The 17,297-nt window shown below is 48.8% G+C and overlaps 8 protein-coding genes across 8 annotated transcripts; 3 read left to right on the top strand and 5 right to left on the bottom strand.

The window, feature by feature from the left end:
- Positions 1–206: 206 nt before the first annotated feature.
- Positions 207–2,164, top strand: ABOM_007635 (sugar transporter; the record flags this gene model as incomplete). The annotated part of the gene is made up of 8 exons (XM_022534764.1): positions 207–417; positions 473–585; positions 640–655; positions 755–906; positions 967–1,118; positions 1,167–1,424; positions 1,474–1,909; positions 1,979–2,164. 8 exons carry the CDS (start codon positions 207–209, stop codon positions 2,162–2,164), a joined length of 1,524 nt encoding a protein of 507 aa, XP_022387147.1.
- A 153-nt stretch (positions 2,165–2,317) lies between these two features.
- On the bottom strand, positions 2,318–3,536 carry ABOM_007634 (uncharacterized protein; the record flags this gene model as incomplete). Its single annotated transcript, XM_022534763.1, has 3 exons — positions 2,318–2,867; positions 2,918–3,271; positions 3,340–3,536. The coding sequence occupies 3 exons, from the start codon at positions 3,534–3,536 to the stop codon at positions 2,318–2,320; spliced, it is 1,101 nt and encodes a 366-aa protein (XP_022387148.1).
- Positions 3,537–7,311: 3,775 nt separating this feature from the next.
- ABOM_007633 (dTDP-4-amino-4,6-dideoxygalactose transaminase) lies at positions 7,312–8,463 on the top strand (the record flags this gene model as incomplete). Its single annotated transcript, XM_022534762.1, has 1 exon — positions 7,312–8,463. The coding sequence occupies one exon, from the start codon at positions 7,312–7,314 to the stop codon at positions 8,461–8,463; it is 1,152 nt and encodes a 383-aa protein (XP_022387145.1).
- Positions 8,464–8,531: 68 nt separating this feature from the next.
- On the bottom strand, positions 8,532–9,730 carry ABOM_007632 (UDP-glucuronic acid decarboxylase family protein; the record flags this gene model as incomplete). The annotated part of the gene is made up of 4 exons (XM_022534761.1): positions 8,532–9,160; positions 9,238–9,428; positions 9,485–9,624; positions 9,677–9,730. The coding sequence occupies 4 exons, from the start codon at positions 9,728–9,730 to the stop codon at positions 8,532–8,534; spliced, it is 1,014 nt and encodes a 337-aa protein (XP_022387146.1).
- A 340-nt stretch (positions 9,731–10,070) lies between these two features.
- Positions 10,071–11,009, top strand: ABOM_007631 (methionyl-tRNA formyltransferase; the record flags this gene model as incomplete). The annotated part of the gene is made up of 1 exon (XM_022534760.1): positions 10,071–11,009. The coding sequence occupies one exon, from the start codon at positions 10,071–10,073 to the stop codon at positions 11,007–11,009; it is 939 nt and encodes a 312-aa protein (XP_022387143.1).
- Positions 11,010–11,668: 659 nt separating this feature from the next.
- ABOM_007630 (C-14 sterol reductase) lies at positions 11,669–13,079 on the bottom strand (the record flags this gene model as incomplete). Its single annotated transcript, XM_022534759.1, has 3 exons — positions 11,669–12,188; positions 12,245–12,359; positions 12,461–13,079. 3 exons carry the CDS (start codon positions 13,077–13,079, stop codon positions 11,669–11,671), a joined length of 1,254 nt encoding a protein of 417 aa, XP_022387144.1.
- Positions 13,080–14,832: 1,753 nt separating this feature from the next.
- ABOM_007629 (CTAG/PCC1 family protein) lies at positions 14,833–15,240 on the bottom strand (the record flags this gene model as incomplete). Its single annotated transcript, XM_022534758.1, has 2 exons — positions 14,833–15,127; positions 15,197–15,240. The coding sequence occupies 2 exons, from the start codon at positions 15,238–15,240 to the stop codon at positions 14,833–14,835; spliced, it is 339 nt and encodes a 112-aa protein (XP_022387110.1).
- Positions 15,241–15,995: 755 nt separating this feature from the next.
- Positions 15,996–16,776, bottom strand: ABOM_007628 (uncharacterized protein; the record flags this gene model as incomplete). The annotated part of the gene is made up of 5 exons (XM_022534757.1): positions 15,996–16,036; positions 16,089–16,139; positions 16,195–16,266; positions 16,318–16,530; positions 16,593–16,776. The coding sequence occupies 5 exons, from the start codon at positions 16,774–16,776 to the stop codon at positions 15,996–15,998; spliced, it is 561 nt and encodes a 186-aa protein (XP_022387109.1).
- Positions 16,777–17,297: the final 521 nt, after the last annotated feature.

Raw genomic sequence — 17,297 nt, 5'->3', positions numbered from 1 at the left:
AGCCACCTAGTCTCATGCTATTGGCAGCAAAGTAATGCGAAGATGGGAGAATGTGGGGATAGGCATTCTGTCCTTGGCAAAGGCTTCCCCGTGGGGATGTATCCTAGGTGTCGGGGCACTATAAAACATGCCCAGGAACACCGCTTGGGACGTATTATTATCTGCATTCCAGTTTGACTTGCATCGAAATCCTGCGATCTGACAGCATGGCTGAGAAAAAGAGAAGTAAAGACCATAGCATGGAACCACCTGAGCCTGAGCACCCTGAATCAGCTGGCCTGTCCAATAGCAAAGATCAAGGAGATCCCCGTACCCTGGCAGAAGTTCTTCAAGGAAACCGTCCCGATCCATGGGGCTCGGGGTATAGAAAATTATATTATATGTCTGCTTTGGTTTTCCTGTGCTCTACTATGAATGGTGAGTATCTCGATTCTCATGATTATCCATGACAGGTAGCTAATGCTGGGTTCAGGATACGACACGAGTCTCATGGGCTCTATCAATGCTCTTCCGAACTATACCGAGTATTATAATCTTCCAAATAAGGGCTCCGTGAGCACTGGGATTGTTTTCTCCATATTCCAGGTGAGAGTAACTGTCTGTAGAAGACAGTTGGAAAAGCTGACTGTCCTCTATTAGATTGGCCAGATGGCAGGTGCACTCTTCATCTAAATGGCAGATTGGCGGGGGCGACGAACGCATATCTTTGTCGGCTGTCTCGGGGTCTGTATCGCCACGGTTGTCACCAGTACAGCGGAGAAGCTAAGCGTCTTTATCGGGGGGAGATTCCTGTTGTCCTTCTTTGCGACTTGCGCTCATACAGCCTCTCCCTTGTTGCTCGTCGAGATTGCCCCTCCTCAGTATCGTGCGAGCGTAGCTGGAATGTACAACACACTTTACTACGTTGTACGTTACCAATCCAGCCCCCGTTCTGAAAAGAAGAGGACCATCTGATTGTCTTACTAGGGCTCAATACTGGCGACTTCATCCGTGTATGGCGCCCATCTACACTTGGCACACCGCGGCCACCTTGACTGGCGCCTTCCACTCTGGCTCCAGATGGTATGCCCTGGAATTGTCTGCTTGGGTGTCTGGTTTGTCCCAGAATCACCCCGCTGGTTGGTTAGCCCCCTCTGAAAAAAAGGACGACTGTTAAAAATGTACAGGCTCATTGCAAAGGATCGCCATGAGGAGGCCCAGGCCTTCATCGTAAAGTATCATGCTAACGGCGACGCTTCACATCCAATTGTGGCGCTCGAGATGAATGAGATGAGGAAGAATTTACACCAAGAAGGGATCACTCGTTGGCGGGATTTCTTCGATCTTTCAGTGCTTGTCAAGTCCCGTTCTCGCCGATATCGTCTCATGCTCAATCTGGTCTTTAGCTGGTTTGGACAATTCTCTGGGAATAAGTCAGTCGGCTCGTATGTGCTTCTTGGTAGGGGAGAAAGACGACTGACTTTCCATGCAAAGCGTGATCTCGTACTACCTTCCAACGCTGCTGAAAAATGTTGGAGTCACCAATACCGACACCCAGCTACTGCTTAACATTATCTATGCGTTGACTGGTTGGGTCGCAGCCACGATTGGCACGCGCTTCCATGACATTGTTGGCCGCCGGAAAATGTTTCTTGGTTCCACAGCTGGTATGGTCATCTGTTTGGCAGTCACAGCAGAAACCGCCGCTGTCTTCGTTCACAGTGGCAGCACGACTGCATCGTCAGCTTCGATCGCTTTTATTTACATCTTCGGCGTTGTATTTGCGTTCGCTTTTACTTCCATGCAACCTATCTATCCCGGTGAAGTCATGTCAAACGATATGCGGGCGAAGGGTATGGGGACATTCAAACTCACCGCAGGTGCCGCAGGCTTTGTCAACACCTTTGCAGCGCCGATCGCTCTGGCAGACGTAAGTTCATACATAACACTCCGAGCTGTATACCCAGGTTCCCCTTGCGCTAAAGATAATTCATCCTAGATCGGGTACTGGTTCTATGTCTTCTTTGTTTTCTGGGACTGCTTCGAGTTTGCTTTCATCTACTTGTTTTTTGTTGAGACCAAGGGGCGCACCCTAGAAGAACTGGAGGAGGTGTTTCAAGCCCCAAATCCTCGCAAGGCGAGTCTCAAGGTTCCACCACGACATCGCCGTGTTGCAGAGCCGTAAAAGATTAGAATGACGTGAAAAAACGTGTTCATTGACCTGAAGGCCGGTCCTCCTGGATATCGCCCGAAATAAAACAAGCCTATGTAATAGATAGCGTGAAATGTACACATCGAGTAGTCTGGTCATTTGCCTGGCCAGTTGCCATCAATGATCCTAGGCTAGTTGCAGAATCATACCCTGCTTGATGGCGTCGAGCTCTGCCTTTTTTAGAGGGTCTTGGCCGTCAAAGCTGCTCCCCCGGCGTTCTGCACTGCTCATCCCCGTGATGTCATATTGAATTCCTCCAATCTTAGGCTTCTTTCTCTGCTGTCCGTGGAGTTTTTCATACTGCTTAAGGACGGCAGCCCATCCCCAAGGGTCTTTTTTGGCAGGTGGTAATTCGACTTCATCCATGTCTTCAACACAACTGTCGATGTTAGACGGGCCGCGCAGCTCAATGTTGTATTTCTTAGCATAGGCTAGAATCTTTTGATCTGAGTTATAGAACGCTGCAACCTTGTTCGTCTTATCGTCATTCTCTTTGAAAATACCGTAGTCGCGCATGTCGGAAGCTGTACATATGTACAACGCCATAACCAAGCCCAGGTTTTTGATTTCCGAGTCAGGGCCAAGCAGTTCCTGGGACTCTAGCTTAGCAAGCATAGTGAGGAACATAGCCAAAAGCAGACAGTATGTATCGTTCGCGAGATCTCCATCGCAGATGCTGCACCTGTCAGTAGAGACCTTCCGTAGAAAGGGGGATCCTTGACGTACTGTGCTAAAGGCATGAACATGTCGCCCATGATGGAGAGACCCACAGCCTCACAGACCGCCCACTGTTCTTTCCAGTCGCCTTCGGCGTCCACAAAATCAAGGACCAGGTTTTGCGCGACCTCTACAAGCCCATAGCCTGCGAAGTCATTGTATACATACATGCTGAAAGCGTCCGGGCAGCGTATATCCGCATGAATATGCTGGCTTGTGAATTTCCGCAGGCCTGCACGAGTGGCCACCCACGGATATCCGGGATGATCTGCGGGAGATTTCTGGCAAGGGCATTTTTTGCCGCCATCGCATTTGGGTTTCGACTTGATATCCTCTGCTGAGTCTTTAGGCTCCTCATCTGCACTGCTCACCGTCTCGCAGTCGTCGTCTTCATCATCGGTCGCATTAGAGGGTGGGCAAAGCAGACATACGAAAAGGCATGATCATAGTCTTCTGCCACGAACCTAGCATAGTCGGCGTCAAGGTTGGCAGAGACGCAGGCCTTTGGCCAGCGCTTGCTTCGCGGCTGTGGTTGTGAGGACGCGTCGCCGTTGTTCTTATCGGTCTTGGGAGTCTTGGACGGACGGGGCTGCACCGCAGAGGCTGAATTAGCACGCTTGGCAGGCATAATAGGCTGTAGCAGGACTGATGCTGGCCGAAAGGAACTAAGAAATCAGAAGGATAGAAGTATGTTCGATGAAAGGGGTTGGCTGAGGAATGGTGTTGACCTGGACGCGTCTTTAAACTGATCAATAAATAGTTAACTCGTTAAGAGACGGGATTATCAACGTGACCCACTATGACAGGGCCCAAAAGCTAAGAATAGCCCGTGACTTTGACACTACAAGATACGTCCATTTTCCATGGGATATTTTGGATTCGCGGTCGCTCTTAAGGTTCTGTTAGGTTACCAGACAGGTACAGCTTATAGACAGTGGAAGCATCAATAGTACTACTCCGGGTATACTATGGTAGTACTCCGTAGTAGGAGAGGTTGATCATACATGCTAAGTCTATCCAAGTATCTTCTATTGGCTTCATATAGGCTAATACGATAAAGATGATACATCGAGGCTCCACCACAACATCATAACTGTACTGTGTACGGAGTATACGTGTAATGTATACTCCATACACTTGAGAAATGTCACGTGTGGTACTAGACCGTTTTTGCCCACGAGCCCTACGTTCCGCTCGTATGTACAAATGCCAATAAATACCCTAGATGTTCATAATGCAACTTGGGTACACCGAGAAGAATCTTACCGCGCGACACCAAAACACCTGATCTAACCCCTAGATAGATAAAACGCTTCTCGCAGTGATCAATCTAAGGATCAATCAGTATCTTGATACAAGTTAGATTGGCAGCACATACTAAACGGGTATGCTTTATCCTCATCCTTTGCCTGAGATACAAGTGTCATCATAGCATCGACAGCGACATCACGCTCATTCGCAGTTAAGCACCCAATCTTTTCCAGGTTTCCGAGCGCATCGGAAACCCATTTCCGGCAATCGTAATCTCCGGTATCTTCAACCTTGTTATTGACTTCTGTTCGTCTGACAACTTCTTGGATCCTGCCTATTGGCGCTTTTCCATCTGCAATAGTTGAAACTTTTATTCGGCCTATAAGCCTTTTATGCTCTCGAGGATCGTTCTGGGGCTTTTCGCTGAACCAAAAGGCGCCATATGAGCCTTCCAGCCCAAACAGAGTGTAGGCTATAGAAGAAAATTTAAGCCAGAGGGCTGCAGATCGATTTTTGAAGTAATCAGGGCGACCCTCAGGACTTCTGTAAACAACAATATATATTTTCGTCGGCATCATGAATGATACTAGGCTGTGGAAAAAGTCGAGATAGACGTGCTTGGCCAGTCAACTGTTTGATGACCCGTTAAACAGCGTTGGAGTGGAGGATATTTATTCTTCCTGCGTTAGACACATCAAATGGCAAAAGAAACAAAAATATCTATCTAGTCTGTCTACATAGTACTCTCAATGAAGTTCGATCTTTGTGTAGACATCATACGACCTTTGTACCGAGGGCTTCGTTCCCTATCTTTTGTTGTGTATGCGGAATTACAAAAGCAAGACCTAACTATGTAGGCTTCCCATATATGGTGCTGAGAAAGAACCCCTTAGAGTCAATGTTGTGTATCAGATGTGAAAACCAATCTTGTCGGAAGGTCAGACAGCAAGTGTTTGATCTAGGAATACACTGTCAACGGAATGGCTCCAGTCTTTTGTAGGGTTACATGTTTGGCCCGACACGTACTAAGGAGTGAGACGGGATTCAGCAGGGCTGTGTGATCCAGGTCTCAAAACGCTAGGAAGAAGTCAGCAAAGAAACGGAGTCGACACAAGGACTGTGGTTAGGGAGATAGGTGTAATGATATCTAGAGGTTCGTCATAAATGATCGTCACAAGTATCTCGAATCGGTAGACAAAAAGGCTGCATTCCATGCCGTCTCTCAGGATCAAGGGAGATGAAACTTTTTTCGTGGCCTTAAGGCAGTGTAATGAAGGCCGCGGCGAAATTATCATGCTTTGTAGTGAACCTGGCCTGTGACGGAGGAACCCTTGTGCTCACTGCCATATGTGTGGTGACACGTACCAGGGATATATTGCGTCATAAACCGTTGCAATAAGCCCGTTCCCTTTTACATAGATGCATCATGCTATTAAAAGAAGTCGCAAATAGGACAAACAGTATCACAACGTCTGGGCTTCTATTGATCAGAAAAGGAAGCGCTATTGCTGTCTAAGGACGCGCAAAGGGGACAGGCGTAGGAGAAGACGAAAAATCGTGGACATAGAACGCTCTCATTTTTTGAGATCTTTCATTCTCCCTCTGAGCGAAAAGGATTCGAGGAGGCATTCTTTCAGACTTTTCAGAATGCAAGTGGCTATGTGTGCATCAGAGTGAGTTTGATGCCCCCAAAATATGATCACGAGGAGCAATATCGTACAGCCATTGACAAATGTCATTACTCTCAGCCCAATATGGCAGACGTAAAGGACCTGCTCATATCTGAATGCGAGAGCACGTTCTTTCCTCTTGCCAGCGCTGTATTCATTAGCCATTCTCGTTGTTGCATAGTTGTCAAACCTGTGCCGGGTCTTTCAGCTCGACTCAGTATTAAGAAACCGAGTACAGCAACTGAAGATCTGCAACAACGTGCAGTCACTGGTGCGGTCAAAGAGAGGACTAGAATGATGACTGGCTAACATCATATGCTGACAACGCATCAAGAAACCATCTCCAGTAGAGTCAAACCTCGCGTTGTCTAGTCTCCTCGCATGAAGATCGAGCAACGCTATCTTGCCATTCCCCCAGGCTCTCGGACACCGCCCAGACAGCCATTCAGCAGGTGCTTGCCAGTGTAGCGGTGTCTACATTTATTAGCGTTAAACAAGCGGAAATCCTGACTGTAAGTATTGGTCTACATCAGCGCTGACACGGAGATCATATACTATGGACATCAAGTCGAGCCACTTCACCTCCCAATAAAGCGAGTTTACTCCGTGTTAGCCATCTTAAGTTGTATCTGCAAGATGCATAATATCAATCGAATGGCCTACCAGCTTGAAGACGTACAAGAGCCGTCTAGCATGCGTACGTACATACAAGAACATTGATACTAGTAGTTTGTCATTTATTCTTTCAACGTGGAGCAGGGGAGACGAAACGACATGATACATATGAGGGAGTTAGGGCAGAAAGCTCGGGCCACCTAGGGTTCGCTACTAGTAGTATGTACATGCAAAGCGTCATCCCTAAATCCCTGATAGACTCATCCGTTTCTCAAACTGTGGCTAACTGATTGAAATACGTTATACAGACGTTCAGATACCGACAGATGCACACATGGATCATCCACTCTAATGTTTCCAGTTGATATACATGCTGTCCTCTCACGAATACTCCAACTGTTAACCCGATCAATTCAAGAAACGAGTATCCCATGACCAATCATAGGAGATCGCTATGAATCTTCTCCTCTTTATACCAACAATCAATTCGACAGGTTCTCGAAGGAACCCCTCTGTGCCTTTTACTGGTTCCTGTGGTTCTGGGCAGATTTAATGTTAAATAAATGGGAAAAGGTTGGTCCAACGAAAAGCTCGATTTCAGGCAAATTTCCAGTGCAAGCTCTAGGGAACAGCGTTACAGGAAACTGGCTGGGAAAAATACAACTTTCGATGTCTATGTAATCGCTAAGTGGTTGGTTAGGCCTTTACAAAGTAATAGGCCATGCAGCCAAGCTTACTAGCGCACATTCATGATCTTGAGTTGGAACCCCTCCATACACTCGGTACACTTTGTAGACATTGCAGAGCTATTTGCAGGAAGATTCATTCATTCATAAGGTGGCATACAATCCGTTCCAAACATTCACCATGATGATACCGTTCAGCATTCCTACATTAGCGGGCTCAGAACTCCAATATGTTGAGCACGCTGTGCGGAAAGGCACCTTAAGTGGCGATGGAGAATACACCGTCCTATGTCAAAACTGGCTGGAAAAGACACTGTCAGCCGCCAAAGTGTTCCTTACTCCATCTGGGACTGCTGCTCTCGATCTGGCGGCATTGGTTCTGAACATCCAGCCCGGTGATGAAGTCATTGTCCCCAGCTACACCTATGTTTCTACGGCAAACGCATTCCTACTTCGCGGGGCCTCGTTGGTGTTTGTGGATATTGTGCCCGAGACCATGAACATGGACATACAGAAGCTCCGGGATGCGATCACTGACAAGACCCGTGCAATCGTCCCGGTCCACTATGCCGGGGTCGCTTGCGACATGGACGCTCTTATGCACATAGCCAGCGAGCACGGGATCTCTGTCGTGGAAGACGCGGCGCAGGGTTTGTTCTCAACCTACAAAGGTCGTGCGCTGGGCACCATGGGCCACATCGGATGCTTCAGCTTCCACGAGAGCAAGAATGTGACCGCAGGCGGGCAAGGTGGCGCGATTCTGATTAATGACCCTAGCCTGGTCGAACGAGCGGAAATCATCAAAGATAAAGGCACCGACCGCCAAATGTTCCTGCGGGGAGAAGTACCCCACTATACCTGGCAGCAGGCCGGGGCGAGCTATACCCTGAGCGAGATACAGGCCGCCTACCTTTGGGGCCAGCTTGAAGCGTCGGATCAGATACAAACCCGCCGTTTGGGGATATGGCGTTTCTACTACAGGGAACTCTCTACGCTATGCAAGGATGCACCCATCACTCTGCCTCTGGTCCCATCTTACTGCCAGCACAACGCACACATCTTCTTTCTAAAAGTGGCGGATGGAGAGCAGCGGAAAGATTTCATTGCCGCGATGAAAGAAGCTGGGATAACTGTTCTCGCTCATTATAGCCCTCTACACTCGACGGTCCCCGGCACCCAAGGTCGGCACGTCCTGGACCGACAGGACTTTGCAACCCGCGAAAGCGAGAGACTTGTTCGCCTTCCGATCTTCTACACGATGACCATGGAGCAAGCACGCAAGGTGGTGGAAACGGTCGAGTGGTATTTCATGAGGCGATTGACGCATATCTAGAGAAGCGACAAATGAAGCATGTTCTTTGTATATCTTTTCCTCGAAACAGAACCTCATGAGCGTAGTAATCACAGCCGCACTACACGGTGATCACCTCGGCCCATCTCTTCAATATGCCACCGAATGGTGTGTCTTAGGCCCTGTTCGAGGGAGATGATCGGTTTCCACCCAATCTCTTCCCGCGCCAGAGAGTTGTCCGGTCGCCGAGTAGCAGGATCGTCCACCGGTGGTGGAAAGAATTCGATACTGACCTTGCGTTGCTGGCCGGTAATGCTTACTACTAGCTCTGCAACCATTTCCGCTAACTGTCGTATGGTATTCTCGTTATCGTTGCCTATATTCACCGGTCCCTTTGCGTAATGGCTATTCATCAACCTATAAAGGCCGTCCGCGCAGTCACTAACATATTGGAACGAGCGTGTCGCCGATCCATCGCCAGTCACCTGGATCGGTTGTCCCGACAGCGCGCTCGCAATGAACGAAGAAACGACCCTTCCGTCCGAGGCAGCCATTCGCGGTCCGTACGTGTTGAAAATACGGGCAATGCGAATGTCCGTCCCATGCTGCTCCCGATATCCATACATCAGAGCCTCCCCAACTCGTTTACCTTCATCATAGCAAGACCGGGGCCCAAACGGATTCACGTTCCCCCAGTACGTCTCCGGCTGAGGACAGATCTTGGGATCTCCGTAGACTTCTGCACGGCCAGCCGTCTCAATCAGCAGGTGTTCTTTACCCCCCCCAGGAGTATATGATGGGTTCCACGCTACGAACCAGATGTGCTTGTGAATAGAATCCGGATCTTGCGTTCTGTTGCGAATTCCAGCAGGCTTTTCGTCCCACGGTAGCAGGTATCAAGTGTGCCAATATGGTCTTTCTGGTACTGGATCGGGCTCGCTGGACAGGCAAGGTGATATATCTGATCCACGATAGGCAATTCTGGTAATGGGGCTCGCACATCGTGACTGTTCAAAGCGAGTCAGCATAATACATACGCGTTGCAGCCCAGGTAGCAGCATACCGGACGAGGGTGAACTTGACATTGGAAACCAGATGTCTCAGGTTGTTGGGAAAGCCCGTTTGAAAGTTATCCAGGCCAATTACCTCATGGCCTTTCTCTAGCAGAAGGTCTACAAGATGGGACCCTAAGAACCCGGCTGCCTACTAGTATCAGTATAGTAGATGATTGCAATAAATTTCCCGCAAAGCTTACTCCAGCAACCAGAACCTTGAGATTCTTATTTTCTGGTAAATTTTGATCACACATTTTTCAATCAATTTTTGACCAAACGTGCTCTGTTACAGTTAACTGCAAAGGAATGAGTGACCGACGCAGGGACCTCGCGAAGTACATATAGACACGCGAGCTGAAGCCCCGCACAGCTGGCCAGAATCTTAGCGCCCATTTCGACTGCTTTCGTTAATCAAATAAGATTAACTAAATCGATTAAGTTAGTTAGTCTAAGCTAGCTGAGAAGGGCGGTGGCATTTAGGAAGGATCTTTCAGTATAACCATCCCAGCTGCTTGCAGCATCATTCCCACAACAACCAACCCTATACTCTTCGACATTTAACCCCAACAGCCTAAAATCCAGAACAAGCTGGAAATGGCCTCCGCAGTCGTTTTCGGGTACCACAACGTAGGTGTGCGGTGTCTCTCCGTTCTCCTTGCACAAGAGATCGAGGTGAAGCTGGTGGTTACCCATCCGGACGATGAAAACGAGAATATCTGGTTTGATAGTGTATCGAACCTCGCGAGCTTCCATGGAATTCCTGTGATTACCCCCGACGATCCGAATACAGAAGACATGATTACGCGGCTCCGATCGTTGAACCCCGATTTTATTTTCTCCTTCTACTACCGCAAGATCCTTAGCGTGCCGGTCCTGGAGACGGCTCGCCGAGGATGCTACAATATGCATGGCTCTCTGCTGCCTCGCTATCGTGGCCGCGCCCCCGTCAACTGGGCTCTCGTGCACGGTGAGTCCCAGACGGGCGCCACCCTCCACGAAATGGTGAGAAAGCCTGATGCAGGCGCCATTGTGGGGCAGATGGCCGTGCCTATCCTGCCCAATGATACGGCCTCGGATGTCTTTGCCAAAGTACTAGTCGCTGCAGAGTTGGTTCTCTGCCAAACCTTACCTGAGATCGTGAGTGGGACGGTGGTCGCGCGAGAGATGGACCTCAGCTGCGGGTCGTACTTTGGCGGACGCAAGCCGCAGGACGGGTGGATCGATTGGGGGACGATGGGGGCACGACAAATTCACAACCTTGTGCGAGCTGTGACACATCCGTATCCAGGGGCATTCATGGACACGGCAAAAGGACGGATAATCATCTGGCGCACATTGGTGGTAGAAGATAGCAGTCCGTCCTCCGCGCCGCCTGGTCTGCTGCGGCAAGGAGGCCAGTTGCTCGCAACTGCTTGCGATGGGGGGGTCCTGCGCATCATTCATGCAGAGCTGGAGGGACGATTGTTGGACCCGGAGACTTTTACGGAGATGTTCGGCTCCTCAATGTCCACTTCCTTAAGTACTGCCCAATAAGGCCATGCCATGTGGCGCGCGGTCGACATAATGAGGGGGAAGAAATCCATTCCTATGTGAGGTACTGGATCGATGCCAGATCATTGCCCGAATAATCAAGATTTGTAAATTTAGTTCCCTAACCCTTGACAACCCAACTAAACAATCCCCGTGAAGTGGTACTTCAACCGAAGCCAATTGTCTATACCATTCATAATCTTGCCTTGTCTATGTTCTGGCTGAACAAGAAAAATCGTATCAGATATGAGACATAGTGCACTATATAAAAGTTATAGTATATAATCTGCCTCGACTCAGCCTATGTTAATTCAAATCCTGCTCCAAGTTCGCCTCATAATGAACAGGGGTCAGAATAATCCGGGTATCATCCTCCACCGCACCATCCGTTGATACTCCTCCCATCGGGACCCATACTTAGCTGAGCACCGCTTCTCATCACGATGGCACCGATGGACCAGCAGTAGAGTCATATAAATGAAATATATATACGGTAGAACGTGGGACCACCCACAGCACACGCAGGTGCAGAAAGAGAAAACAATGTCACCAACATAATTGGGATGGCGCACAATCCCCCAGCAGCCTACATCCCGGTTAGTCATGCCTTGATACACTGAGCAGCGTCTATACGTAGCATGAAGAAAGTCAAGTAAAGAAGGTCAGGGAGAGGAACTATGCATACCAGAATACAGCAAAAGTGTCTCGTGGACTTTCCCCTTTGCTGTAGTATACTGAGCCCTGATAACGCGAGGCGTGCTGCCGGCAATCTGACAATTGCCCCTCGTTTGTCGGAAATGATGTTTCTGGTGGTTGGCGAGACGAAATAGCACATAGCTCAGCATACCTGTTGCAAGGATCGCGCTGAATGTGAATGAAGAGAGGCCAACCGGATGTAAGGCCAAGTATTGGGCCTGTGCGGTATAGACCATGGGTAACCAAACGGCAGAGCCCCAGGCGAGGGTGAAGCCGAAGTGGTCATGGGCAATATCTATGGTTGTAAGGTACCTGGACATGTATGTTAGAACTTTGGTACAATCAGTGCAGGGTATAAGAGGGACTTGCCAGTCCTCGTTGATGAAAAAGTCGACGACGTATACGGCATGGAGAATGATCACAATTAATATTGAGTTAGAGATTGTGCCATAACGGAGGTATTGTTGGGCCATGAAAGATAGGTCGCTGTTTGAGTAAGCCCACATTTTCTACACTATGCATCGCAAAGGGGGCATTCCTACATCACTACCCAGGAGTTCATTCCTAGACGGCCAACTTGAAACATCTTCAGATCCCAGTGCCGACCCAGTCGGGGATTCAGTTCAACCCCAACCAGAAAATCGTGAAAGATCGAGCCTGGATTCGTTAGTCACAATTTCCCGGTAAGCGTCATTCTTCAAACATCATATAAAAGGCTATAAAGCCAACACGTCCCTACGGGAAGAGTATGTACGAACCACTAAGTCGTCGATCGGTCTTAAAGCTCGGCCATATATGACCCTTCGCCACAGCCAGAGCTGGCAATACTAGTCCATAAATGTTCGCTGCCGCTAACACTCCTGCCCAATTTTGGGCTAAGCTTGCAACTACCTCAACACCTCCTACACAAGCGGCCAGAAAGACTGTACCAACTGTGATACACCACGACCATAGGCCGTTCATTCGGTAGGGCAACGAATTCCCGCCCGGTGTTGGTGGCCCATAGACGGTCTTCCCTGGAAGAAGGGAGTACAACAGCCCCTGAGAAAGTATCCAGCTCGCATACGCCATCACATGGCCATGGGATATTTCAGGAAGATAGCGTCGAAAAAGGGCTATCGGTGATGAGTATACCAGTAGCTCAAGCAAGGCCTGCCGTAGAGAGCCGTCGAAATGCTCGAGGCAGATACGCAGAAACTGCACGAAAAGAAACGTGCCAATGGCGAAAAGCAAACTTAGGAGGCCAGAAAATGCAGAAACATGACTGCGACGACCCCAAAAGCTGTTTGCCGACTTTTGCCGCTTTCCATCGGCTTTCAAATAAATATGCGGCTTGCCGTTGATGCTTGTAGCGGATGATGCTCGATCATGGAGCATCTTTTGGATAGGAATTGGTTGGCAGTCGAGCGTGAGCCACTCGAGAAATTGACGGGAAAATTAGAATCGATTGGCTCAGATGAGAAAACACGTCCAATTGCGCTAGACAAGCAGATAACAGGTGAGGAAGAACCGGGTATATATCTCGAGAAGACAGGTTGTGTGTTGTCAAGATGCAAGAGAGCTGGCCGCATTGACGCCCTAAGTGATCTGACCTGTACAGTTCCTGGTACTAGTAGTTACGGTATGTAGATAAGTCATCATGGGTGCTGCAGATAAATCTTACTCGTCGATCCTGTCAGCTCTAGACAGCAGTACCTAATAAAAACCTGTTTGAATAGATGCAAGGGACCTGCATACGTAGACAATATGATCTCCCAATTCACGAGGGAACATTCCACCGATGCGTCCCATTAGCTAGCCACCTCTCCGTGTCATCAGGATGTATCACCACCACTACACCATATCTGTAGCGCCGAGGTGTGTGTGGATAGATCCTCTCAATCCCTAGTTTCCGAAACTTTACTCTAAAGTGACCGTCGGCATGGACTATGAACCTGATGCTTTCCCGTCGTCAGTAGCCAAGTCAATTCTCCTTCTACCAAGACCTCTCTGACTATGCCGGGGGGGGAGGAAATGGCCACTTTCCCAACTTTCCTATCCAAGTAGCACGAACCCTAACTTACTTCAGTCATCTTTCCTAGCCTGTGGTAAAGAAGCCCTCCTCTCGTTATACATTTACAGTTGAACTTACAAGGTGGGGATACGAAGCGGTGTGTCCTTTCGCGTCCGTGCTAAGAGCAGGTGTCCACAGCACCTCAGATATGTTCCAATGACTGTATCCCGGAAAAGATATCCACATGAACTATAAGAAGGATTCTTACGGAGTAGGCTGGGTGGGGCTTATTAGGTGGTGGTCTCGAGCGTCTGCTGGAGTTGCTTCACACTAAAACAAAATCTCAATAGACGGACAGCTTTGCCACTGCTGTTTTGCGATATCCTCTACTTCTTGTTAGCATTTTCCATGCCTCATGGCTCCCGTTATCCAGTGATTTCCTCAGATAATTGTCTTTCTCGCTTCGCTTTGCTGGTGCCGCCGGGAGTCATTCACCGCTTAATTTCCGCGAATAACTTCTGTTGTATATTCAACCTTGGCCTACGGCAGACTCTCAAACAAATAGGACAGGGCAGGAAGAAGGGAAAAAAGAAAAAAAAATTTGAGTCGCATTGGGCCAGGAGCATAAGCAGCTGGGGGCTAGTATGCCGAACATCGCAGCGACATAGACACAAGACATCCCAAGGCTATTCGACCAACCCGAAAACAAGGCATGTATGTACATACTTGGAGACATGCATACATACATTTCAAAGGGTTGCGCACCTCGTAGATATTGTGTGCTACCGAGGATCCCCGCTTCTGTGTCTTCAAGTAGAACCTTGGCAGGAAAATACACCGCCACTGGTAACATGCTCCCTGGAACTTCCAGGCCAACCTGGAAATTCACCCATGATTCCCCCATCCACCCCGGACGCCATGCCTCTTCCCGTCGACAATATGTTCCCCACTGTATGACACTGGTGGGTATCACACACACACACACACTCATACTCTCATGGAGAGTGCGTCTAGCCGATAGTGATTCCGGTGTTTATTGTTGCCCGACAAGGCAGATGCCGTAGCCATAAGATGTTGCACAGATTGTATCCGTTTCCAGCTAAGCGGGACGTAGATGTTGCCCGTTGCGAGTTGGGTTCATTTCTCAACTCCCTCCGCTTCTAATACATCCACATCCAACTCCTCCATTACCCCAAGTACGACCCCAAGACTCTCCATGAACCCATTAACGGCCACCCGCAGCATCCGGTTTGTGGTTGCACGGTATGTAGTCTCGAGCACAGTCTTTGCCTCTTCGGTATCCGCTTGGATTCCCTTCGGAGTGGTTACCGCCATGTCGCGTCGGACGAAGGGGGAGAGTTCGGTGTCGACTTCAATGGCGCGGAGGGCGGAGGTTGCAAGGCGATTTGAGGGGAAGGGGAGGGAGACAGTCCTGGTGTGCGCGGTAAATTAGACGGTTGATATCTTGATTGGAGAGGCGGGGTATTGTGAGTGAACTTACAAAGTGTAGGGAAATTCGGCGTTCGTTGATTCAGTAGAGGCCATGATGTCGGATAGTTTCTATTTGGATGCGATATCGGTATTGAAAGGGTAAGAAAGTTTCAATGAAGTAAAATGCAGGGTTAAAACAGCAAACCACCTTTTGCGGGCATCGAAGCAAAGAACTCGATCTCGATGTAAATTCAACGGAAGCAAAAGTGGGGTGCGGGACCTTGGATGAGTCAGCGCCTTCACTCTCGACTCGGTAAATATTCAAATCCAATTCCACATAACTAACTATTCCTAGCCAGATTGATTATCAATAGGTCTTTGTTATGATGATACGAGACTAAAGAGTGATATTTGAGTCTACAAGTCTTGTCTTTCGGTTTATATTCTATATTGTCAATAGCCCATGGCGTGGATGCTTAACAAGTAAATTTAGCCAGCGATAACGAGAAGTATATATTTTTCATGTTGAGGCTCCGGCTTCGAAATCCCTGGTTTCGTTCAGCTACATCGAAGTTGTTGTCACAATTATATAGGCTAAACAAAGCCCTATCTAGAAGAGATCGCATCAGGGGAATATCAGATTCAAGATCTCAAATTAGAAATTATGAACGAAAGCCTCCGCTAGAACTGTATGTACAAAGATCTCCTCCCAGCCCTTGATGTCCATGTCGCCGATTGGCCAGGTTTCAACATCGCTGTCCTCTCACATTGCCGTTTCCCGTGGATTTCCTGACAAGAAGCTCACGTCAAGCGTTGCGCAGATAGGTTCCATGACAGTCGTGAGAGAAAAGGTTTCTAGGTCAGTCTCTTTACAGAAGACCAAGGATGCTGCCGACCAGAGGGAGGTTGTCTAGGATGTGATTAGTAGAGCTTCAAGAAAAGTTTAAAATTGCAGGACTTACTAGTCTGGACGAGGCTGAGGATGTGCTCGACACCAGCAGCGTCGAGGGTTTCTAAAAATTACTCAGCTAACGCTCTTTCGCAATGTGAACAAGGCCAGTAACTTACCGTCCTTAACCTGGCTGACCAGGTTGGTCGCAACACCAGTGAGCTGTCCAACCTGACGCTTGACACCAAGGACTATTATCCACATTAGTCATTGTAATTTCCAGGATTGAATGCAGTCCGTACCACTGGTGGTGCCGGGAAGGGTGTTGCCAACAGTACCCTCCACGGTGCCGACAGCTGAGTTGACAGTGTCAACCACAGGCTTGACGGCACCGCCAACGGTGGAAGTCACCGGCGAAACAACATTGTTCACGGTGTCAACCTCATTGCCAACAACGCTGCGCTGGCAGACGGTGCTAGTGAGCTGTTTCAGCTCGGTCTGGATCTGCTTAAGAGCTAGTACCACTAGAGTTAGCTTCTATGCGAGGCAAAACATGACCGAAAGATCCAAAACACACCATCCTGAACCTGAACGAGGTCAGCAACGCCCGCACCGCCGAGGGCACCACCAAGGAGACCGTCAATATTTCCAAGAACGCCAGTAAGCTGGTTCAAGGTGGGCTGGAGAGAAGCGGTAGGAATAGCAGCGGCGGAGGCAGCGCTGACAGCAGCAAGAGAGGCAATAAGTCCGGTGAACTTCATCTTGGTGGGTGAAAATTGGTGTATGGATGAGAAATAATGAATGACTTGGGTCTTTGAAGGAGTGGACGCTGAAGAGCGGGCTTGGGAAAGGAATGACTGAGGTGGGAGAGCTTGTCTGATGGATAAAGAGAAAGAGGATGCCCAAGCCTGATTATATACTGCCTCTTGACCCCAATAATCAGGGGCTTGTTGCACAGGCACCGCAGATGGCGACTATCATAATCCATTAGTCTGTTCCATATAGTTGAATCAAATAATGATCGACGTGGACAGCCTTGCTTTCAACCTTTTAACTGCACTTCCTTGTGTAAGCGGACTGGGTCCTCATGGGCAACAACGCCAATAACTACCTATACGAACGTGGAATTGAGGTCCACGCTTAACGCAGGTAAGCTTCAATGCCGGAGAAGGCGTCCAATTGGTGCACAAGCCGTCCATGTCTCCGTTGCGTGGAATACTAGGCTCCTAGGCCAAGCACTAAGGATAGACTCCGAGGCACAAGATTGAGGCCATGATGAATT

The sequence above is a fragment of the Aspergillus bombycis genome (assembly GCF_001792695.1).
Source record: "Aspergillus bombycis strain NRRL26010 chromosome Unknown contig00071, whole genome shotgun sequence".
Classification (NCBI taxonomy): Eukaryota; Fungi; Ascomycota; class Eurotiomycetes; order Eurotiales; family Aspergillaceae; genus Aspergillus; species Aspergillus bombycis.
The sequence above is the reverse complement of the archived record's forward strand: the minus strand, read 5'-3'. Positions and strand labels throughout refer to the sequence as shown.